At 51.5% G+C, this 24,031-nt stretch overlaps 1 protein-coding gene across 1 annotated transcript in view; it reads right to left on the bottom strand.

Moving 5' to 3' along the window:
* The window catches only part of BAIAP2L2 (BAR/IMD domain containing adaptor protein 2 like 2), a 27,114-nt gene extending 3,083 nt beyond the window's left edge, over window positions 1-24,031 (bottom strand). The window contains exons 1-10 of the mRNA XM_038550627.1: window positions 23,799-24,031; window positions 22,581-22,656; window positions 21,567-21,653; window positions 21,048-21,109; window positions 10,906-10,977; window positions 10,562-10,678; window positions 9,588-9,734; window positions 1,739-1,891; window positions 1,350-1,470; window positions 985-1,216 (exon numbers count right to left, since the gene is read on the bottom strand). Coding sequence (XP_038406555.1) covers window positions 985-1,216; window positions 1,350-1,470; window positions 1,739-1,891; window positions 9,588-9,734; window positions 10,562-10,678; window positions 10,906-10,977; window positions 21,048-21,109; window positions 21,567-21,653; window positions 22,581-22,656; window positions 23,799-23,849 — 1,118 coding nt within the window. The 5' untranslated portion in view covers window positions 23,850-24,031. The remainder of the gene's footprint in view (window positions 1-984; window positions 1,217-1,349; window positions 1,471-1,738; window positions 1,892-9,587; window positions 9,735-10,561; window positions 10,679-10,905; window positions 10,978-21,047; window positions 21,110-21,566; window positions 21,654-22,580; window positions 22,657-23,798) is intronic.

Below are 24,031 nucleotides of genomic sequence, written 5' to 3'. Positions count from 1 at the left end.
TTGACCACCTGGCTGCCCCTCTACCAACTCATTCACATACCTTTCCAGTCACTCCTCCGTCTAAGCACCCCTTATCTGTGCTTCCCCTCACCCGCAACACTCAATGCATCCCTACCTACCGACCTGCATCCTCCCGCCCATGTGACCACCCCCAGTCCATCTTCCCTCCACCACCATCCACTGACCCACACCCTCCCATCCACCCTTCACCTGTCCATGGCCCACTGACCCACCCACCACCCTTGCAAGTCCTTCACAGCACCTGCTGACTCCTCCCTCGAAGCCCTCATTCATCTCTTCTCCCCCGCAGCATAAGTGGGAGTGAGCACCACACAGTCCCCGCTCCATAAGCCCTGTGGGGGTCACTGCCTGGCTCCCACAAGCTCCCACCTCCTCCCTCCCTCCTCTTTGGCAGAGTGATCCTTGCACACTCCCCTTTTCTGGGCTGCCAACCCCTACCGTCCGCCAGCCTTGCAGGGACCCCGATGGATTTCCCCACCTCTAGCTTCCACTCCTGGTGTCAAAACCAACCCCCCGTTGGCAATCTTTAAGGACCTTCCCTGCGCGGGCTGCAACTCAGCCTGCGAGGTCCCAGCATGGCCTGTGGGCCTGGCCTGGGGGAGCCCGCCTGCAGGTGCACCCCCTCCATCTACTCGGCTGCCTTTCTCAGGGTGCAGAGTGGAAGCTGCTCCTCCCTCCGTGTGGGGCATCCAGAAAGTGCCCAAGCAGTCGGGTTCCTGCAGCGTTCCCACGCGTGAGAGAACCTTCCCATTCCTCCCAAGGGCCGCCACCCTGTCCTTGGCCTACACCCGGTGGGTGGAGGAGGACACCGAGGGCGGGGCGGGGGAGAGAACTGTCTGAGCCCCAGAGCGCAGGGGGGCGCGAGGGGCGGGACAAGTCTCCATCGCGCGGATCCCAGGCCTGGGGCCTCCCACCCCCTCCGTCCCCCCTCCCCCCACCCCTGCACCCAGGGCTCCCACTCACGCGGACGAGCCCTCCAGCTTGCCGTAGAGCCAGCCGTTCTGGGCCTCCTGCACCAGCACCTCCACGACGTCTCCGGCCGAGAAGCGCAGCAGCGTGTGGTTGGCGCCCTCCGAGTGGGAGACGAGGGCGCGGACCCTCCTGGCGCCGCCGCCGCCGCCGCCGCCGCCCCCGCCCGGGCGCTCGCCGAGGGAGTCGGAGCGCGAGCAGCGGGCGCCGCCGGCGTAGAGCGAGGCTGCCGGGCGGGGAGCGGGCGCGTGGGTGGCCGGTCCCCCCCCCCCCCCCCCGGCGTCTGCCCGCGATCCCGCCCGCTGCGGCGTCTTCCCGGCCCGGATCCCCTCCCCCGGGGCGCCCCCGCCCGCACTCACAGGCCGACGGCGTCCGGGGCAGCTGCGTCGCGGCCCTCGGCTCGGCGGGCTCGGGGGCGCCGAAGGAGCCGGAGCCGTGCCGGCTGCGCGGGGAGCTGAACTCCGCCAGGGGCCTCTGGGGCTGCGAGGGGAGACGGGCAGGGAGGGTGGGGCGGGGAGGGGGCCGCCGCGGGGCCCTAGTCCAGCCCCCACCCCCGGTCCCAGGCGTCGGCGTAGGGGTTCTGGGGCCGGCGGCCGGGCCACCACCACGGGGGCGCCCGGGCCAGGCCGGGGCGGAAGGGCGGCGGGCCGGGGGGCGCCGCGTAGACGGGGAGCCCGGGGGGCAGGAGGCTCCAGGCGGGGGCCGGCGGGGGCGCGAACGGCGGCGGCGGGGGCGCCCAGGGCCTCACCATGTCCGGGCGGGTGGGCGTCAGGCGGCCCGAGGGGTAGGGCGGCCCCAGCACGGGCCCCAGCAGGCCCGGGGAGTGGGCGCGCGACGGGCTGCGGCTGGCCTCCGACTGCTCCTTCCACAGCAGCACGCGGCTCTGGAGCGCGCCCCGGGCCTGGCCGCGGGGGACACGGGCGTCAGCCGGCCCCCCCGCCCCCAGCGGCCCCCAGACGGCCAGGCCTGGGCACGCGGGCCCCCAAGCTGGGGGGACCCGATCTTCTGGCGGGAAGGAGCCAGAGATCGCTGCTGCGGCCGCCCTGTCACGTTGGACTCGCCCACGGCCCAGCCCTCTTGGCTCCCAGGCCCCTCGGTTTTCCTTGAGGTGCTTCTCCTGCCCCTCCTCTCAGGCCGTGTGCTTTGGCCCTGCTCCCCCAAGGCCCAGGACAGGGGTAGGGGTAGAACCCGGGCCTGGCCGCTCAGGTGGCTCCATCCTGCCGGTTAAGGTGATGGACTCGGGGATGACACTTAGCCAAAAGCTGTGACCAGAGACCCCAATCCCAGTACTTATCCTGGAACAATCTGGAAAGATACATTCTTTGACCTCATGGACTTGGCTAAATAGAGTGAAGCCAGCACAGGAAACCATAACTAAGGGAAAATGGCAAATTTCTGATGACATGCATGCTCCTAGATCCAGCTATACCTGAAACCCTTGAGCTTCATAGTAACTAAAGTGATAAGTACCTTTCCTGTGTAAGCCAATTTGAGTAGTTTCCTAAAAGAAGCCTTTCAAATAGTTTTTCCAGTCAATTCCTTTTAGTCTATAAGCATTCCTTGTGTCCCAGGAACATGGGCATCTAACTCTGTTTGAATACTTTCAAGGATGGGAAACTCAGCAGTTGACCACATACTCCATAACAGCTTGGGGTGGGAGAGCTTTAAGTGTCAGACCCGCTGTGTGCATTAATCATGTTTTTAATTTTCTGTATTTTATAATGTTTTGAAGTCCTGGGGCTTTGCCAGTCCTGCAGGGATTGCTGCTCCCAGGGCTAGATAATTCCTAGAGGTAAGTAAGCAAGTTGTACCTGTGACTGTACCTTTCTAAGATCCTGCCTCCTGTCTGGCCCAGCTGCTGAAAGCCTCATAGGGATCTCAGGCAGCAAAACAGAAGCAACTCAAGTCACAGGAGGAACTAGTCCCCTTGGTCACTAGGTGGACACCCCCTCTGTTCCCTTGCAGAATTAGCAAAACAGCACAGAAACCAAACTCCAAATGTCTTCATGTGCATGCTGCAGAAGCAGTGTGCAAAGCAAGCACGTTGGGTTCTGCATACCACATTTTAAAAAGAGTTTTTGTCCAATTTGAGAACATTCAGTGGAAAGTACCTGCCAGGGTGCTAGGGGCTTCTGGGAGTAAAGGCCACAGCACCAAGTCCCAGCCTGGACAACACTCAACTTTACTGGCTTCCCTGATTCCTGCCTCCAAGCAATTTTGCCTGTGGTTGGAAAGAAACACCGTGCAGGCTTTCAAGACCATTAGGAGACTTTGGAAGAATTTTTAAAACATTTATGGACTGGAAGAGCCATTCTAAGTATGCTTGAGACCCCACAGACTAGAAAAGGCTGATAAAGTTAGCTAAATGAAAACAATTTTTTAAAACATGGCAAAACCTACCATAAGCAATGACCAATGATAAGTGACAAACTGGGAAAATATTTGCAATGCATCACCAAGGAAGGGCTCATTTCAGTAACATATAAAGAGCTCCAAGAAATGAATAAGAAAAATAGAAGAAAAGAGGCTGACCTGTCCCAGTAAAGGACATCCGATGGCTCAGAGCCATGAAAAGATCTGTCTCACTTATAAGACAAGTATAAAATAAAACCACACAGAGATACCGGTTTTACCTTGCTGATTAGCAGAGATTGAAAAGTTTGCTCTCACACTGTTGTCAAGGAGAAGGGAATGTCCTACATTACCAGCAAGAGGGTAAACTGGGACAACCAATGCCTATATCCTTGGGCTCACCAGTTCCATTCCTAGGAATTTATCCTAGAGATGGACTCTCACAAGTGCCATAAACCCAGAGAAGCTGAGGGTGAGGTGGGCAGAGAGGCATGTTATTGACAAGATGCAGACTCAGCCAGGACTGGGGGAGTGTGAGTGTGACCTCTTGCTGTGCTCAGACCTTCACCATTCTTTAAATTTTGTTCCAAGGGGCACCTGGGTGGCTCAGTCAGTTGGGCAACCAGCTCTTGGTTTCGGCTCAGGTCATGGTCTCACGGTCCTGGGATCAAGCCCCGTGTCAGGCTCTGTGTTCATCAGGGGGTCTGCTTGAGGATTCTCTCCCTCTTCCTCTGCCCCTCCCTCTGCCCTCTCTCTTGCTCTCTTTCTAAAATAAATAAATAAATAAGTCTTTAAAAATAAATAAGTAAACCTTGTTCCAAATCTTGTGCAATCTGTTTATGGATATAGTAACACATAAATATTTGTGGTTGACTATCTTAGGAGTTTGATCTAGTGTGTCCTAAAGCCCAGCTGGATCAGACAACACGATACCTGTCCATTCTCCCCCATACGTAGGGAAAGTCTGGCTCATTCAATCCATGGCTCCCTCCTGCGGGGCAATCACTCAGCTCTCCTGAGTTTGACCTGCATAAGCTCTCAAGATATTCTATTTTAAAAGAGACAGAGAGAGAGACAGAAAGCACAAACAAGGGGAGTGGGAGAGGGAGAAGCAGACTTCCTGTGGAGCTTGATCCCAGAATCTTGGGATCAAGACCTGAGCCAAAAGCAGACACTTAATGGACTGGGCCACCCAGGTGCCCCTAATTGCTACATACTCTATTGAAGCATTGGATCTATTCTTTTGATACTAATATGCAGAAAAAGTGATTTACTTTTGAAAATTCACTGATAAAACCTTTGATACCACTTCCTGGAATACAGTACCAAAAAGATTCTATTTTGAAGCAAAGTGGTCATGTTTAATATTAGGTTCAAGAGAGTGGAGATAAGTTTAATTTCCCTTATCTTTGTTGTCAATTTGAATATTACTCCAATCAAGACTTTATTTGGTCCTTGGTAAATAAAAGCTTAATATTTAGTGGATGGATTAATAAGATCAACTTATGTGTGTATGTAAGTATATATATTCTTTAATTTAAATAAAGCCAATTGGCATTTTGGTATTGAAAAAAAAAAAAAAGACCAGTGTCTCTCCTCTTAATGTTGGAGGTTACCTATTCAGGATATGGGGAGAAAGAAGCTTCCTGACAAAGTTTTTTTTTTTTTTCTGACAAGGTATTTAAATGGCCAACAAGTACACTAGTCATCAGAGAAGTGCACATCAGAAGGGCTACCACTTCACAGCCACTAGCGTGGTTTTAATCAAGATGACTGACAATAACAAGTGTCGGCAGGGATGTGGAGGAAGCAGTGTGGGCGAGACCATGATGTGAGATGGTGCAACTGCTTTGGAAAACAGTCTGGAATTCCCTAAATGGTTAAACACAGAGTTAGCCTATTCTCAGCAAGCCCCCTCCCAGGTAGCCACGAGGAATGAAAACATACGTCCACACAGAGACGTCTACATATATCCGTAGCAGCATTATTTATAACAACCGCAAAGTAGAAACAACCCAGATGTCCATCCACTGATGACTGGTTAAATCAACGTGGTCTCTGCAGACAACGGGATAGTATTTGGCAGTAACAAGGAACGAAGGATGGTATGTGCCACAACACGGGTGAATCTTACCCACGTGATGCTTCATGAGAGAAGCCGGTCCAAAGGACCACATAGTGTATGGTTCCATTTATAGGAAATGTCCAGAAGAGGCACATCTATAGAGACAGAATATAGATCCATGGTTGCCCATTCCGGAGGGCGGGTGGTGGTGGGATGGGGGATCGTTGGGGAGTGACCGTTAGGGGTGCTGTTTTAGGGATAACACGAATGTTCTGAACTTGACCGTGGCCATGGATTCACAACTCGGCAAGTATACGAGACACTGCTGGACTATACACTTTAAATGCATGAATTGTGCGCTGTGTGAATCATATCTCAGTACGATTATTTAAAAGAAGAATAAGCAGTCCCTCCTCCCTGGAGCATCACTCTGTGAGAGAGAGAGAAAGAGAGAGAGAAAGAGAGAGAGAGAGAGAGAGAAGGGGTAGGAGGGGAAGGCTGAGCCGGAGCCGGGGGCTGCCTGTCATGGGAACAGCGGAAGAATGTCAGCTGGAGCTGAAACCAGTCGCTGGATCCAGCCATGTCCCACCTCCACTCAGCACCGGAGGGTCCCTGGGTTGGTTTGTTTATTTTTAAAGATTTTGTTTATTTATTCATGAGAGACACAGAGACAGAGAGAGAGAGAGAGAGAGAGAGAGAGGCAGAGACACAGGCAGAGGGAGAAGCCGGCTCCGTGCAGGGAGCCCAATGTGGGACTCATCCCAGGTCCCCAGGATCACGCCCTGGGCTGAAGGCGGCGCCAAACCACTGGGCCACCCGGACTGCCCTGGTCCCGGGGTTTAGAGCCTTGGGAAGGGGCCTGGCAGAAGCAGGGAGGCAGGAATCTGCTGGGGGCTGTCAGAGGCAGCCAGTTGGAAGCAGACAGATCTCCTGAAGGGTAGCTTTTATTTTTGGCTTTGGAGGGGAGAGAGTAGGGGCAGGAGACCCTGATACCCCTGGGCTCCTTCACATGAGGCTCTACTGCTGCATCAACCTTGCAAGGTGGGGATTATTTCCCTCTTTTGTCAGATAAGAAAAAGAGACTCAGAGAAGTGAAATCATTTGCTAGGTTTGCAGCCAGGGCACAGCAGCTGGGAAACCTGATCAAGAATACAAAGAAAGAGAATTAGTGGTGGTCAAGGAGCCCTGCTGGTGACATCAGGAAAGAGGGGCTGGCTCTCAGATATGACACAGCCAGAGCCTGACATGTCTTCTGGGCTCAAAGAATATTTATTAAGGACATAAATGAGCAAATAACCTTGGAAAAATGCAGGGACAAGGTCATCAATTTATGAGGGAATGGTGGAAAAATGATGTCCCAGTGTCCTTGGTCCCTCCTTCTACAGATCCCACCAGACCCACAGACCAGACCAGGCCACATGCCAGGTGGGCAACTGGGAGGCTCCGGCCTGTCGGATCTTTACAGATAACAGCAGGACAGAACTTTGGCCAGTACTGGGCTGGCTGGACAAGAGGAGCTCTGGCCATGATGCCCACAGAGGCACTTGGGAAGGGCAGTGTCAAGTGTCCCTCCTGAGTGTGGCCTGGGAGGGGCTGCTGGCTTTCCTGAGTCCCAGGGCTCCATAGGTTTGGGCTGCTGCTAGCCCATAGGATAGTTCCTTATAATTTAGAGATAAGTGTCCCCTATGGATGGACAGAGCCTGCTGGGCACACCTTTGGTGAGAGGATGGCCTCTTTATGCAAAGAAAGAGGTGCTCCTTTCTCTAGGAAAATACAGTCTGCACCAGTGTATTCAGCTTGGAGAGTAGAGCACAGGCCCTACTCTTAATCAGATACCCTTGTGCAGTGCTCAGTCTGCACAACCTTCCCTGGCAGCCCTGTCTGCAGTGGTTCTCCTTAAGAGTAGACTAAATTAATCCCTATCTCTCATGCTGAGCTGATGCTTGCAACAATAGGAAGACCTGGGTTAGGAGGGGGTACCAGGGGGTAGAGATGGCTTCACTCCCCCAACCTCCCACATTTGCCAGTACCACTGCCTGAGCCCTTGCAACTCAACTGAACCCAGAGTGGGAACAGGACACGGGGAGGCAAAAGAAAGAAACAAGAAACCTGAGAGGACCCAGCGGTCAGGGAGGAGAACCCAGGAGACTACCCAGGCAGCTGAGAGAAGGGGGTGAAAAGATTAACAAGATCTTGATAGGAGTGTTTGCTGCATTAACAAAGACCTTCTTAGCCAGACAAAGCACAATCTTAAGATTGAAGATTGAACAGATGAACTAGAACACAATCAGGCCTGACACGTCAAGGGGGAGAAGTATCTCACAATATAGAATGAGGACAAATGAAATAGACTTGGCAAAGGAGGAGGTCATAGATGTGGAGTTCTAGAAGGAGAAAAAGGAAAGACAGTGGAGAAAGGAAAGCAGATCCTCTGACCTGGAGAAAGAACTGAGCCTGCAGAGTGAGGAGAGTAGCGGACACTCCTCTAGGGGTGCCCAGACAAGTTCCTGAGTCCCAAGGACCCCAGGAAAACCTCCAAGCATCCAGAGAAAGAGCCAGTCCACTTAAGAGGGAAAGTAGACAGACCAGCACCTGCCTTAGCATCAACAACACAGAGTGCCAGAAAACAGGGCAATGTCCTCTTGGACCCCAGGAGAAAAAGCCTCCAGCTCTGGAGTCCTTCAACCAGCCCACATGCCACTCAGCACTCTGGGCAAAAGTGAGACATTTGCACATATGCAAGGATTCAGATGGAGTAGCTGCAGAAAACATTCAGTTAATCAAGACAGAAACCCCAAGACAGTGGGAAAGGAAAAGGAGTGAAAACACAGTGGTATCAGCGTATCTGATCATGTGTGTATTCTGCGGGTGACCATGCACCAAGCAGCAGAAAGATATGTGATCTCAGAGAAGCCTCTCAAAATAAAAGGATCATGCTGCAAAGAAATGACCCGTGAGAGCTTAGAACTAAAGGCCCTAGGTTTTTAGGTAAAACCAAGAGCTGGGGGTCGGGGAGCATAAGGGGAGGAGTTAGGCCACATTTTAGAATTCCAGAGAGGGCAAGAAAATCCTTCCCCAGGCCTCATCTTAAGGGTCAGGGGGCCGCAATGGACAGTGTAGTGTCAGAGAGTTTGTCAGTATATTTTGGAAAAGATAATAAGGAATATATGTTATTATGAGGGTCACAACATGAGGTCATCATGAATAGAGATAAAAAGAACAGTAGGATTTGTTAATAAAGGGGAAAGGGGAATATGTAAAAACACAACCAAAGCGACAAGAGCAAGCATGAGAGAAACAGAAGAAATGACCAAGTAAATGCAGTTAAGTTATCCTGAAAGCATAAAACAGGTGTATCAGTTGTTGGGTTAATGGGAATGAACTGAATTCCTCTATTTGAAGACATAGCCTGTAAGACTGGTCAAAAGTCAAAACTGAACTATTAGCAACAGGAACACACTTAGCATGCAACTATTGATCTTAGGATCATGAGTTCAAGCCCCATCTTGGGTGTAGAGATTACTTAAATAAATAAAACTTTAAAATAAAGAGTTCACAGAAGAGAGAAGAGGGTCATTTTAATCTCAAAGTGAAATGAAGAGCTTCAGGCTGGATTATGAAAGACATTAAATAAATAAATAAATAAATAAATAAATAAATAAATAAATGACAACATTTACAGAGAAGGTAATGATAGTTGTAAACCCAACAGCACTAAACAACATGGCAGTTGAACACAGAAAGCAAAATCCAGTGAGAAATGAAAGAATCTGTTTGGTCTAGCAGATAGAACGGAGCAAGAGCACAGAGGATCTAAATAATATGATCAAAGTAACAGACAATAACTAAATAAACCTATGAATCCATGAATTTGTGAATGGTGAGTATATGCAAGCAGGAATGAAAAAATAAATGGTTCATATATGAGTGAATAAAGGCATGAATTAGTGAATGAATGTGAGAATAAACAAAATCATGAATGAATGAATATCTGATGATACAAATAAACACAGAAACAACCAAAGAAATAGATGGGGAGAGTAAACAAATTAAATAAATATCTACAGAGAGGAAGGATAGAAGGAAATTAGCAAAGGGAGGGAAATCCCATGGGTGGTCAGCTCACAGAGAGCACAGACCCTAGGAAGTCTCCGTTAGCTGTCCCCCAGCCCCAGCTCACCCGGCCAAAAAAATGCAGGAAGGTGTTGGAAAGCAGCAGATGCTTCTCAGCCAGGAAACGATAGCGCCGCTTCTCTTCCAGTTCAGCTGCCCGCTGACTCTCGGACATGAAGGCCTGCATCTGTGCGTGCAGCCGGTTCACGCTCTCCTGCCGAAGAAGTGGGTTCTGGCTGGAGGCAGGGGGTGGATGCCTCTTCCCACCCTCCACCAGTGCCAGCTGTCAGAAGTCTCCCTGTCCTTCCTGAGCTAGCCATCTCCCCCTGGAGGCCCTCCCCCGAGCACCCAGCTCACCGGAGCTCCTGGGCCCACCTCTCAAGGGCACCCTCATCCTCCTGAGCCTGGGCTCTGTGTCCAACCAGCCCGGGCACTCCTCACAGGCAGGGCTGGTGTCTGAGCCATCCCTCTGACCCCAGGCATGGGGCCAAGCACCAAGGGGGGGGCCCAGGAAGGTTGGGTTAAGAAACTGTGAATGAGTTGATTAATAAGTCCCTACTTGGGAGGGTAGATTCTGAAGGGGAGAGATAAGAGCTTAGTCAAGGAGCCAGAGGAGGAGACAGGAAAGGAGATAAAAGTCCTGGAGATGGAGGCCAGGGATGGGGCCCTGAGGTTGGGAGGAGGGCTGGCCCTAGCCAGAGGTGGGGGGCGCAGAGGATGGCGGGGTTGCTGGGGAATTACACAGTAGCTACCACGGTCAGGAGCAGCAAGGCTGATGGCCTTAGGTTTTCCCAATGAAGTAGAAGGCGCAAGGCCTGGGACTCTGGGGAGGGCTGGGAAGTGACAGCATGAGGAGCAGAACTGAGGTGGCCCTGGGGCCCAGCAGTGCCTACCCACCAGGGCCCGGCTGACCTCCCTAGCTATGCTCACCATGGAGCATGAGGCAGGTGGCCCTTCTGGGGTTGGGCCAGTGCTGGGTGGGGAGCCCAGGAGGGTGTCCAGGGACCCCCCAGAGCCTGGTTTTGCCCCCAGCTCTTGTACCTTCATCTCTCGCACATTCTTGTCCCTCTTGCGTTCCATGCGCCACAGCTCAGACATGCACTTCTCCAGGTTGGCGGCTCGGTGGTGGTATTCGAGCTCGTAGTGCTGGCGACTGTCCTTGGGTAGGGTGGAGAGAGGAGGGAGACCCCCATGTCAATGAGCTCAAGATTCCTGGCCCATGGGTTGGAGCACTGGACAGGGCCCCAGGGGGACTCAGCTGGGAACACGTGCAGCCTGGGGCCAGTCAATGCCCAGCGCAGGCCTCCGTGTGCCATCTATCAAACGAGGAGAGGCAGTCTTGCCTGTGATGGGCTGGGGGGGCCAAGGTGGGTGGCCAGACTTACTTTGATGAACTGCATGTCCAGCTTGGTGTTCTTCTCCATGTGCTGCAGTAGGTCTCCATGGAATGTCTGCACCTGTGTGGAGTGCAGAGTGGGGGTGATCAGGGTGGCCCTAATCTTTCCCACACTGCAGCATCCCTTGCACACTGCCCAGTGTGCAACTCAGCCCACTGAGTTCCTAACACACCAGGCACCTGCCCAATCGTCTGAGAAATGGTCATAATAAAAGCACCTGGTGGAGGGAGGATTAAATAGTTAAATATGCAAAATATGTAGTGCAGTAGCTGGCTCGCCACAACTCTCCATAAATGTATCAGTGTCTCCTGGTTCTCAGTCCCAGTCTGTGCTTTGATTATGCCATTCCCTCTGCCTAGACTTTCCTACCAGACTACAAATCCTAGCTTCCCTGCCTCCTCTACCAGGAGGTTACCCTGGCTTCCCCAGCAGAAGCCATGGTTCTCCCATTTTGTTTCTGGAATGTATACATACATTTGTTCATTTACTTTTCATTTCCCTTAGCCATAGGACAGAATTTCCTGCTGGGCCCCTGCTCACAGCCCCTCTGGAGGAGCAGCAAGCCGCTGTGTGCAAGAGCCGCGTCTGACCCATCTCTGTGTCCCCAGCACTGGGGGCAGGGCCTGACCCAGTGAAAGTGCTCACAGCCATTGACGTCTTAGCTGAGGGGTGGCCGGTTTCCATGACAGGTGAGACAGAGGTGGCTGACCACCTGGGTGACCAGGAGGCTGGGGAAGCCTCCAGGCTCAGGCTCAGAAGAGCTATGTCCTAGTAATTCTGGTTCTGCTTCCAATTTGCTCTATAACTTTGGACAAGTTGCTGTCCCTCTCTGGGCCTCAGTTTCCCCATCTGTAACAGGAAAGTCTTGGCCAGATGCTCTTGAAGGTCCAGCCTTGTGAGCCCGAAGAGCTTTGATTCTGTGAGCCTTGGTGCTCACCTGGGACCTTCTCCTAGAGTCCCCCCATTAGCGTTCCCTGGGGCACTCTGTTGTGGGGACATCCGATCTAAACCCTTCAGTGGCACGCTTTGCACTTGGGTTCACAGGGAGCAGAGAGAAGTGTCCCCCATCCTGCGGCCACTCCTGCTTCAGGGGACCTCTGCTCAGCTTCCTTTGTCTGCACCCCAGGCCCCTCAGTGGCACCTGCTCAAGAACCCGCAATGGATGCTGCCTGCTGCCACAGGGGTCCCCATGCTGTGCTGGGGGACTTTTGTCCCCTGGGGTTGGGCATTGCCCAAAAGAAGAATGTTGGTCATCTTCTTCCAGTATGTAAGGGAAACTAGTCAATGGTAAAACTTGCAAATTTTATGTTTTTCTCCCATAATTGTTTCTGAAATGCTGGTTAACTGCTGGTCTGTAGGGGAGCTTGAGTGGGGACCCCCTTGAACTGTGAGTTGTGGCTGCTGGGATGTGTGTGTGTGTGTGTGTGTGTGTGTGTGTGTGTGTGTGTGTGTAGGGCAATCAGTGTTATGAATACAGCCAAGACCACATATCCACCCTTATCCATCCAGTGATCCAGGAAGCAAGGAAGTGAGCCTTCCAACCTGCACCTGTGGGACCTCCCAGTGCAGCCACCAGAGCCCCTCACTCGCTCCTCCCCTGGCCCTGCTTCCCACTGAAGAGACAGTCCAAGGTTTCTGCTTGAACACCAAACATGGGTTCTTGAAAATCCCCATATCCTGCAAAATCTCCCAAAATAAACAGCAGGGCTTATGGGAGATATGGTGTTGGTGCAGACCCTCCAAAGCCAGGCAACTTTGTAACCACAGCACTAATAGATGACGAGTGGTATCCGAAGACGAATTTGAACCACACCAAAGGCTACGGAGAAAATCTAAAATGCACAAATCCAACAAGATGGACACACCAGCTCTGCCTAAAATAGTGCAGAGCTGATGTGCTGAGAAATGCAGAGGCAAGTGGGGCTGTCACGAAGGTGGGCGAGGGAGGCAGTGCCGCCTGCCCCCAACTGAGAGCCTTAGGCCACTGGGAGCACTCTCCCCAGGGAGGCCTGGGTGCAGGAGCTTTTTTAACGTGTTCTGAAAATACAGATTAAAGGGTTGTTGCAGTCAGTGCTGCAGGCCAGCTGGGGGCTTCCTGCTTCTGTTTGCTCTATCTCACTCTCACCTAGGAGACGTGGCTCCTGAACAAGCCACCTTCCATGTATCAGATGTCATTCCTCTGCTTCTAGTCGGGTATGAACAGATTCACACCGTGGATGTATGTGTTAGAATGGGACAGCTGGATGGTAATTCTTTCCATTGCCATGTCTTGGCTGTGATCACCAGTGGGGTAGAGGACACAGACCCAGGATGCCCCAATTAGATGGGGCCCCGGCCACTATTGGGTTAATGGAAAGTCTTTGTTCAGCTCCGGAGGAAATGGATCCATTAAGAGGTTGAAAATTGACATGAACTTTGAGCTCTTGCTATGGGGGAACCCTAGGACTATCTACTAACAGGTGACTTCTGAAACAAGGAAGTCACCAACCCCAGGCTGACTGAGTCATTCCCAGCAGGTCAAAGCAGAGACTGCCCTCCCTTCCCTGTATCCTCTCAGCATATACTTCATTAATGGGTCCTGTGAGCTCCTCAACATAGAAGCTGAGAGCAGACCCACTGTGGAAAATACACATTGCAAGGTCTATGTATTGTTGTTCCAGTAACTTGAAAGAAATCCTTTTGTCGCCTAGACAGGAACCCCCCACCCCCTGCTGGTATAATTGTCCCTGTGGGCTGATGCCACTCCTGTCTTCCCCATTTGTTCTTGAACCCCATTCAGTAAGGCTGTGCCCCAGAACACCTATAAGACAGTTCTTGTTGAAATCACTGACACTCCACATCACAAAGCCAACTCTCAGGATGCATCTGACATGAACTGTGGTCATCATTAGACACAGTTGATCATTCCTTCCTCCTGAAACCCCTTCCTCACTTGGCTTCCAGCTTATTACCCTCTCCTGGTTTTCCTTGCACTCCTACCCTCACTGCTTCTTCTGTCATTTGCTGATTCTCCCTTATGTCTTGATTCCTCAGGGCCTCTTCCTTTCCCTTCCTCCACCCACTCCCTCCATTAGTTCATCTGTCCATATGCTCATGGCTCCCAAACAACCCAGCCTAGACCTTGACCCCAAACTCTAGCCCAGATTTCCAGTTGGTTTTCTAATAAGCATCTCCAACTTACCATGTCTAAAACTAAGTCCCCGATCTCTCTCCTCCACCTGAACTGCTCCATGCTCAGTATTTCCCAATCAGCTAATGGCAAGTACACCTTTCCAGTTGATCAGAACAAAACCTTGGAGTTAGTTTGACTTTCCCTTTTCTTTGGCAATTGACATCTACTCCATCAGAAAATCTTGTTGGCTTTAGATTCAGTCTGATTTCTTCTCAACACTACCGTTGCTGCCACTTTCCCAAGCCATTTCAACCCACCTCCAGATTACTGCAATAGCCTCGAAATTGGTCTTCCTGCTTTTGCTTTTGCCCTCTACTGCTGATATTTTATTCTTAGTGCAGGAGCCAGGGTGATCCTACTAAAAAATAAGTTAAACAATGAACAACTGGAAAACAAAATTTTTAAATTCTAATTATAATGGCTAAAAGAATCAAATACCTAGGAACAAATGCAAAAGTTGTACAAGACTGCTACCCTGAAAATGGCAAAGAGTTGCTATGAGAAATAAATAATGGAGAGATATACTATGTTCATGGATTAGAAGACTCAATATTGTTAAGATGACCATTAATATATATGTATTTTTTTAAAGTAGGCTCCACTCCCAACATAGAGCTTAAACTTATGACTCTGAGATCTAGAGTTGCATGCTCTACTGACTAACCCAGCCAGGTCCCCCTATGAGGACCATTAATTTATAGATTGATGCAATCCTTGTCAAAATTCCAGCAGATTTTCTTAGAGGAATTGACAAACTGATTCTACATATGCAAATGCAAAGGATCTTGACTGTGCAAAATAATTTTGAGAAAGAAGAACAAAAAGTCTTAGACTATTTGATTTTAAGACTCACTGTAAAGCAAGAGCAATTAATACAGTTGTAGTATCAGTGTAAGGATATACAAATTTATCAGTGGAACAGAGTAGAGAGCTCAGAAATAGACCCACACATACACAACAAATCAAATTTTGACAAAGATATCAAGTCAGTTCAATGGGGAAAGCAAAGTTTTTTGGGGATGGTGCTGGGACAACTGGGGAAAGAACCCTGATTCTACCTCACTTCATTCACAAAAACAAAATTAAGATGGATTATAGAAATAAATGTAAAGTCCAAAACATAGAGCGTCTACAAGAAAACCTAGAATATCTTTGCCATGGTGGTGGGCAAAGATTTCTTGAAATGGATACAAATACAAGCCACTTTTTAAAATTGTCAAATTAGCAGAGGCAGGTGCTCTTTTTAGTGTTTGTTGTTGTCATAGCATTAGTCCCATGAATTTTAAGGTAGTTTACTGAGTTTAAACAGATTTTGCCTTTTGTAAAATGAAAACAATAAAATAGCCAAATTTGGCTTCCTAAAAATGTAAAACTTCTGTTCATCAAAGACAGTATTTAGAAAATGAATAGATAGGCTATAGGTTGGGAGGGGGAAACATGCACTATGCCTATATCTGATAAAGGATTCATACCTTGACTATGTAAAGAACTCCTATAAGTCAACAATAAGTATAACCCAATAACGGGCAAAGTACTAAACAAACACCTCATGAAAGAAGATATGCAAATGTCCGGTAAGCCCATTAAAAGTCTTTGGCAGGAGTGTCTGGGTGGCTCAGTGGTTGATCTGAGTGGTCTTTGGCTCAGGTCATGATCCTAGGGTCCTGGGATTGAGTCTTGCATCAGCCTCCTCGCAGGAAACCTGCTTCTCCCTCTGCCTATGTCTGCCTCTCTCTGTATCTCTCATGAATAAATATATAAAATCTTAAAAAAAAAGTCTTTGGCATATGCAAAATGAAACCACAATGAGGTACCATTCCATATCTTCTAGAATGGCTAAAATAAATAAGACTGACAACATCGGATGTTGGCAAGCATGTAGAGAGCAGCAGCAGCTTTTATACATTGCAGGCAGGGGTGCGGCTAGCATTAAGAGCTTTGGAGAGCTCTTTGGCAGTTTCTCATAAAGCCAAATTTATGTCAGCCCTGTGACCCACAAATTCCACCCCCAGGTATTTATCCAAGCGGAATGAAAACATAAATCCACAAAAGACTTGTACAAGAGTGTTCACAGCAGCCATAGTCATAATAATCCTAAACTGGAAACAACCCAAATGACCATCAACAGAAAGATAAACAAATGGTGGTACAGTCATTGAGTCAAATACTAAGCAATCAGACACAGCAAGCATCAATGCTTGTGACAGCATGAGGTCATCTTACAGACATTACATGGAGTGAATGAGGCGGGACACAGAAGAATACATATGTACAGTTCCCTTCATATCAAGTCCTAGAATGGGCTAAATGAATCTCTAAAGACAGAAGTCAGAGAGCGGTTGCCAAAGAGGAAATTTTTTTTTTTTATGAAAAGAAACCAAGAAACTAGAGCAAATATTAATGGGGACAGTGTTTCGTGGACAAGGGTGATGAAAATGTTCTAACATTACATAGTAGGGATGGGTTCAAAGCTCTGTGACTACATTAAAAACTTCTGAATTGGGGCAGCCTGGGTGGCTCAGTGGTATAGTGCTGCCTTCAGCCCAGGGTATGATCCTGGAGTCCTGGGATCGAGTCCCACATCAGGTTCCCTGTGTGGAGCCTGCTTCTCCCTCTGCCTGTGTCTCTGCCTCTCTCTCTCCCTCTGTGTCTCTCATGAATAAATAAATAAAATCTTAAAAAAAATATTCTAAATTGTATACTTCGGGATCCCTGGGTGGCGCAGTGGTTTAGCGCCTGCCTTTGGCCCAGGGCGCGATCCTGGAGACCCGGGATCGAATCCCACGTCGGGCTCCCGGTGCGTGGAGCCTGCTTCTCCCTCTGCCTGTGTCTCTGCCTTTCTCTCTCTCTCTCTGTGACTATCATAAATAAATAAAAATTAAAAAAAAAAATAAATTGTATACTTCAAAGGGGTGATTTTCAAGCTGATATATTTAATATATGATATATGTAATATATATGAGAATATATATATATATTTAAAAGAGTTTACTTAATTATTCATGAGAGACACACTCATGAGTATCATTGTATATATAGATACATCTATGATAGGACTTCTATTATGGGCTCTGTTCTTGGTCCAGGTATTAAATCAAAACATCTGGAATTTGGGAGGGTGGGGGAAGAAATGAAGAAAAAAGTAAAAATAGCCAAGACGAAGAAAAGATGTTGAAGATAAGCTGTGGAGATCTAACATACAGATAATAGGAGTCCCTGAGGAAGAAATGCAAAGGTAGAGAACAAAAAACATTCTACAAATTGTGATTCAAGATAACATTTCTGAAATTAAAAAAAGAAAAGAATTTAAAACTACTTATTGCAAAAGTACACCCTGTGACTGAGGATATTGACCCAGATAGATCAACACCAAGACATGTCTAGAAAAATTACTAGACTGAAGAAAAATAAAAAAAAATTGGGCATCTAGGCTGAAAAAGCAAGTGATTTATGACAGGAAAAAATAGATCATCAGACTTTTCAACAGAAGCATTCAATGTTTCATGCCTGAAGATGATCGGGATGTCTGAATGCTTGCATTCTCTGTATCCTCAAGAATGAGGATTCTCCTTTTTTTTTTTTAAGATTTTATTTATTCATTTATGAGAGACACAGAGAGAGAGGCAGAGACAGAAGCAGAGGGAGAAGCAGACTCCCTGCCAGGAGCCCGATGCGGAACTCGATCCCAGGACCTGAGCCAAAGGCAGATGCTCAACCATTGAGCCACCCAGGTGCCCCAAGAGTCAGGATTCTTATGAGGACCAGAACAAAGGAGAAGCTGTGTAACCCAGAAGAGGCTGAACAAAACAAAACAGCCGGAAAGCCATCAAAACTACTAGGGTTGTACCCAAGAGACTCAGGAGCCAGACTGAAGAAGCTTCTATTGGCCAAAGAGGGAACATTTTCAACTTTGCTAAAGACAATAAATGCAAAGGACTGAAATACATCCAATGTGTTTAAATGTACGATACTGATACTAAAAAATACCACAGTAATGATGTGAGGAAAAGAATACAGCTAATTGGTCACCTTCAGAGGACAACAGGGTGACACCCCATTCATGATCTCAAAAGCTAATAAGTGAAGGGATTGAATAAACCTTTATCTTACTTTTCACACAAAAATGTGCCACTACTAACAAAGAGTAGGTACGGAGAAGCGTCTCCATATAGAAATATCCCAGTTAACAGGTAAGAGCGCATCAGAAGAGCAGTTAACTCCCTGTGTGTGGATGGATCTGGACACACTGAGCCCCAATGGCTGTTAACATCACATGGCTGCAGATGTGACGTGACTCCTGATGGAAGAACCCAGCGCTCTCTGGGATCTTGCCAGAAGGATAGAACCTAGGTCTGATGGGACACCTGGATGGCTCAGTGGTTGAGCATCTGCCTCTGGCTCAGGGCGTGATCCCAGGGTCCTGGATCGAGTCCCATGTCAGGCTCTCTGCATGGAGCCTGCTTCTCCCTCTGCCTGTGTCTCTGCCTCTCTCTCTCTCTCTCTCTCTCTGTGTGTGTGTCTCTATGAATAAATAAATTATCTTAAAAAAAAAAAAAGTGAGATCCTGGGGACACCTGGGTGGCTCAGTGGTTGAGCATCTGCCTTTGGCTCAGGTTGTGATCCTGGGGTCCTGGGATCGAGTCCCCCATCGGGCTTTCCTCAGGGAGCCTGCTCCCTCTGCCTGTGTCTCTGCCTCTCTCTCTGTGTCTCCATGAATAAGTAAATAAAATCTTAAAAAAAAAAAAAAAAAAAGTCAGATCCTGTCTATCTTTAGCTTTGCACACTCAGAAGAATGGCCAGAGCCTGGGCAAGGCCACAGGACAGGGCTCTTGTCCCAGCCCCGATCGTCTCCTTCTCTCTCTCTCTCTCTCTCTCTCTCTCTCTCTCTCTCTCTCACACACACACACACACACACACACACACACACACACACACGCCTGCTAGCCTTCCGGAGCTCCACCCAGAAGGCCCTTCCCTCACACGTCTCCCTCCCCTCTCCCAGGCCTCTCTCAGTGTCCCCTTCCTAGTCCTGTTTTCTGAGAGTATCTTAAAAATTGCAGCCGTCCAACACCAGCCACGAGCCTTCCCTGCTCTGTCTTCCTCCAGGGTACCTCTCGCATCTCTACATACTGCCTCGTATATGCTCACTTGTTAATCTGGGGTTTTGTCTGGCTCCTCTCGGGGTGGCGGGGGTGGGGGCAAGGGCTTTGTCTGCAACAGGGCCTGGCGCCTGGCTGCGGAGAGCTGTTGGATGGGCGAGCCCGAGGCAGGCAGCCTCTGGTTCTGGCCGAGGGCCCTGCCCAGCTGTCACAGCCAAGATGCGGGTGCCCAGAGAGGACAGATCTCTCCTTACAGAGAAGGCCTGGATGACATTCGTCCTTATCCAGCCCAGGTGTGCCACGAGTGACACAGAGAGCCATCAAACCCGAGGATAGGAAGTGTCACTGGCTGCCAGCAGGAGCGGTGCTCCTAACTCCCTCCTGAGCCCCGGGAGGGGGCTCCGCAGAGCCCTGAGCCTGCAAGTTCCCAGAGGTGGGCCTAGGACCAGGGTGTGATCCTGTGCAGGTGGAGGCACGCTTTCTGTTCCTAAAATTGTTCCCCCTTTTGACGTTGTAACCAAACTGCAACGTATTTTCTGGTGTCCCCCTAAAGCACACCCTGACTTCCGGGGGGGTCCCCCTCATACATACACGTTTCCGAGCCACCTGCTGTCACAGTGAGCTGATTTCCTCCTGAGCTTTCCGAGACCCCTCACCACCAGCTCCTCTGTGCTCTGCCCCAGCTCCCCATCCTTGGCTGCCTTGCGCCCAGTGCTTAGCCCACCGCACCGCCTGGGAACACCTGCTCATCCCCTCTCTGTGGGGTCAGGCCCTACTCTCTCCTTTTCAAGTTTGCTCCTTCTATCCAGGGTCAGTGAAGCCCCTGCCGGGTGCCAGGCCCCACCTCAGCCCTTGCGGGGCTCCCAGTCTTGGTGGGAGAGAGACAGGGTGGTGGATCCGACTGCCAATTATCACCAAGAAGATGCATGGAGGGCTACGGGCGCCAGGCATCTAGTTTAAACTAATGAATTTGCTTAGTCCTCATGAGAATCCCGCCGGTAGCTATGATTATCTTCATTTGACAGACAGGTAAGCCAAAGTACAGACAGGCTTGTCCAAGGTCACAAGCCAGTGGCGGGTGGAGCTGGGTTTTGAACGCATGTGCTCTGGCTGCAGAGCTCGCTGTCTTAACCATCACGTACTAAGAATGCATAGAAGCATCTGTTGGAGTCCAGAAGGAGGAGTAATGAGCTTGTCTGGGGGGTCAAGGGAGGCCTGGTAAGGTGCTGGCCGGCAAGGATGGGGGTGGATCTAGGCTGAGAGAATGGCATGAAGACAGCCCAAGGGTAGGAACACTAGGCTGTGTCTGCAGAGGGCAGCTCTTTGTGGTGCTGGGCTGTGATTTGGGGTGCCACAGGGAGGCTGCTGGGTCAGCAGGGCCTGGGCTCCCTCACTGAGAAGACTGGGTTTAGTTCTGTGGGTTTTTCTCGTGGGTGTGACAAGGTCAGGTGGCTGGTTTGCTCCCTGGGAGCATGGAGGGAGGGGCCCGGGAGCCAGAGAGGGGCAGGGCCTGGCCACATGCTCCTGGGCGGGGGTCTTTTCTCTCCCTAGCTCCTCTACTTGCTCTGGAATTGGGGGCAAGAGACCAGATCTCCGAGACTCAGTTTCCTCCTTGGTAGAATGGAGACAAGCGGCACCTGCCTCCCAGGCTGGCTGGCGGCTTGAACAAGATATGGCAGGTCTACACGCCCCACGCAGCCTGGCCCTGGCAGGTACCCAGAAGAGCAGTGCTTGTGTGTCACCCCAGGCCCCAGGGATCCCTCCCTGGGAAAGGATGTGGGAGATGGGGCCCTGGTCTTCCTTGGAATGCACCCCACTCTCCTGAGTGACCCTTCAGCACTGTGCGGTGTGATACTCACCACCACCTCCAGGTCGGAGTTCAGGTGCCGCTGGGTATCTGACATCTGCACCAGGATCTCTCCTGGAGGCACGGAGAGCAGGAGCTTCAGTGGGGGCCACCTGCCCCACCCACCCTCTTCCTGCTAGAAGCTGCCACAGGGGCTGCCTGAGATGGGATTTTGGGACCAAAGTCCAAGGATTTCCCATATGGCTCTGTGAGGATGGCAGAGCTTGTCCCAGCCCTGGAACAGCCCTGCAGAGAGTGGTGCAGAGGAGCTTGGGCTCCAGAACAGGAGTCTGGGTGCTGGGCATTGGGCTGCAAGGCCTGTGTCTTAGGGGGATTTTCCAGGAAAGGTAAGAACGTAAAAGGAACCCTCTCTGGGATCCCAGGATGGTGGGCAAGGCAGGCCTCACGCCCAAGGGACAGCACCGGGGAGGCAGAGGGGTCTGGATAGCAGGAGGAGGCCTAGGGTGGAGGCAGGACCAGGAGAGCCCCAGGCCCAAGAAAGAAGGATATAGCAGAAGGGGAAGTGGCTCACCCAGAATCTGCGAGGTGGAACTCTGCAGGGCCTGCTCCCCGATCTTCTGGATGGCATTGAAGTACACCTCAGCTGCCTCGGACAGAGCTGCAGGGGGACAGGGATGGGTCTAGCCCCCCTCCTCCATCTGCCCTCACCCCTGGAGGCCCCTCCTGCCAGGAGAGGGCACATGGAGGGGACACCATGCGATCAGGCATGGGTATGTGTGTGGGGTACTGTCCTGGGTGGTGTGTGTGGACACGTGGTGTTGGCCGGAGGAGAAAGCAGGTGTGGAGCAGGGCCGGGACAGCTGCACCCAGCACAGGGACTGGTGCTGAGCAGGACCTGAGCGCATGTCTGTCATGGGTGCGGGTGCGGCACCTGTGTGTATGCACAGGGAGGTGTGGGCAGGTGTGTTGCTCTGTGCAGGTGTTGGGGCACGGGGTGGGGGTGGGCTGAGGTAGCTGGCATAGGGGAAAGTAGGCTTTGATTCCAAAGTCCTAAAAGGTAGGGAGGGCTTGGGTGGCCCTCAGCTCCGGGTGTGTCCCTGGCTTGTCCTTTGCAGGGAGGACTGCAAGTCCTGGTGGAGTGATTAGCCTTGGAGCAGGTGTTGCTGGGAAATGGGGGAGAGGTAGCTGTTAGCACGGGCACTGAGAGTGAGGTTCAGCTGGCGGGGTGCGTGGTCAGAGTGAGGACAGACAGCTGTGGTGTGAAGCCGGGCTTGCAGAAGTGGGCCTGGGTATAGCAGTGGGCTCACCAGGCAGCATCAAGGTGACCTATAGAAGCGTGGTGTGGCTGGGGCCGCGGAGGCCACCAGAGCCAAGCCCTGTGTCTCTGGGAGCATCCGGAGGTCACCTAAGAAGCAGGCATAGGAGGGTGTGGGTGTGTGTGGATGAGAGTGCTGGATAGGAGTGTGCAGGGGTGAGCCTGAGCGGAATGTCTGATGTGGGGTGCAGGTGACTGCATGGAAGGACCAGGTGCATGGGGACAGTGGAGGCTGGGAGGCTGGGAGCCCTGGGCCAGGCAGGGACTTACCATGGAAGGCCCGGAGGTAGTTGTTTCCGAGGTACACCAGGTTCTCCAGGGCAGGGTTAAACTGCTCCATGATGCTCTGGAGCCCGAGGCCAAAGGAGGGAGGAAAAAGAAAGGCCGATGGGCAGAGGTGTCACTGGGCCTCGAGAGCAGGGCACCCCCAGCCCCAGAAAGGGAGCCCGAGTGTAGGGGAACCCACCCAGGAATGCGGAGTCACCCCGAATCCTGACTCTGCTGCAGAGGCCTTACAGCTATCTCTTGGGGCCCTGTTCTAGCTTCGCTCCTGCTCACACACCTGCCCTGGCAGGAACTTGCTCCTAAGACAGTGCACTTGGAAGGTTCTCCTCCTCCCACGGGGAGGAAGCTCGTGGTCTGTTGCAGCCCCCAGCTGGGTGTGGCTTCACCCCACCCTGGGTCCAGGCCTCGCTGGGCTGGACTCATGGATGTCTGACAGTCCCCTCAGGGGCAAGGGCAGGTCTCACCTGCCTCAAAGAAGAGCCGTTGGGCACCTGACTGTGGCGGGGTCACGGGCCACCTCAGGCCACGGACAGCTGGAGACTGCCCTCGGGATGCAGAGGGCCTGGGGCATGGACTTAGGCTTGGGTCTTGGTTCAAATCGCAGAAGCCTCTCTGGGATGTTCAGTGACCTTGAACAAGCTGTTTAACCATGTTGGCCTTGGCTTTCTCATCGATCCTTTGGGGTGACTATTTTCTATCCTGCCGGCAGGGTGTCCTGAGGCTTACATGGGAGAGGTGCTCAATAAAAGTCTACAGAGACAGTGGCAACCCCTCTGGAGTGAAGCAGACAATTCGAGTGAGGGGCTCAGAAAGGAGAGATGGACAGAGACAGGAAGACAGAGAGACAGCCAGAGAGGGACGCTGCAGGCCCCGGCCAGGTGGCTCTCTGGGCCTCACCCACTCCCACCTCTAACCCCCGTAGGCCCCATCCTGCCTTTGCCCAGCGTCTAGGAGCACCGTCTCAGCGGGGCCGTCACTCACTGGGCGACTGGACAAACCCCTGCCCTGGGAGCCTCAGGCTGGCCTGGGGTGGCTAACTGCCCCCGGGGATCCCCACCCCTGAGCCCACAATCCAGGCCGGTTCAGGGCCTTCCTTCCAGAACATGCTGCAGTCATGCTCACCCTGTCCCCCAGACCTGGCCCGACCTTCCAGCCCTGAGAAGGGGTGCTCAGGCCCAGGGCCCGGGCCACACACATGCTCACCTTGTAGATGGCCATGGTGGACCTGTAGAACTGGTCCATCTCGGGGGCCATGGAGTGGGCAGCAACTCGGGTGCTGGGGGTGCTGGCAGGGCCAGGAGCGCGGGGTTGGGTCCCCTCCAGTGCCCACTGCTCTGAGGGAGCAAAGAAAGCTGCCCAGCAGGACCTGGAGACGGAGGGCCTGCCGTGTGGCCGGGGAGGAGGTGGCAGCTTAATTATTCACCAGCCAGGGATGT

This window comes from Canis lupus, chromosome 10 (assembly GCF_011100685.1).
Source record: "Canis lupus familiaris isolate Mischka breed German Shepherd chromosome 10, alternate assembly UU_Cfam_GSD_1.0, whole genome shotgun sequence".
NCBI classification, from domain to species: domain Eukaryota; kingdom Metazoa; phylum Chordata; class Mammalia; order Carnivora; family Canidae; genus Canis; species Canis lupus.
The sequence above is the reverse complement of the archived record's forward strand: the minus strand, read 5'-3'. Positions and strand labels throughout refer to the sequence as shown.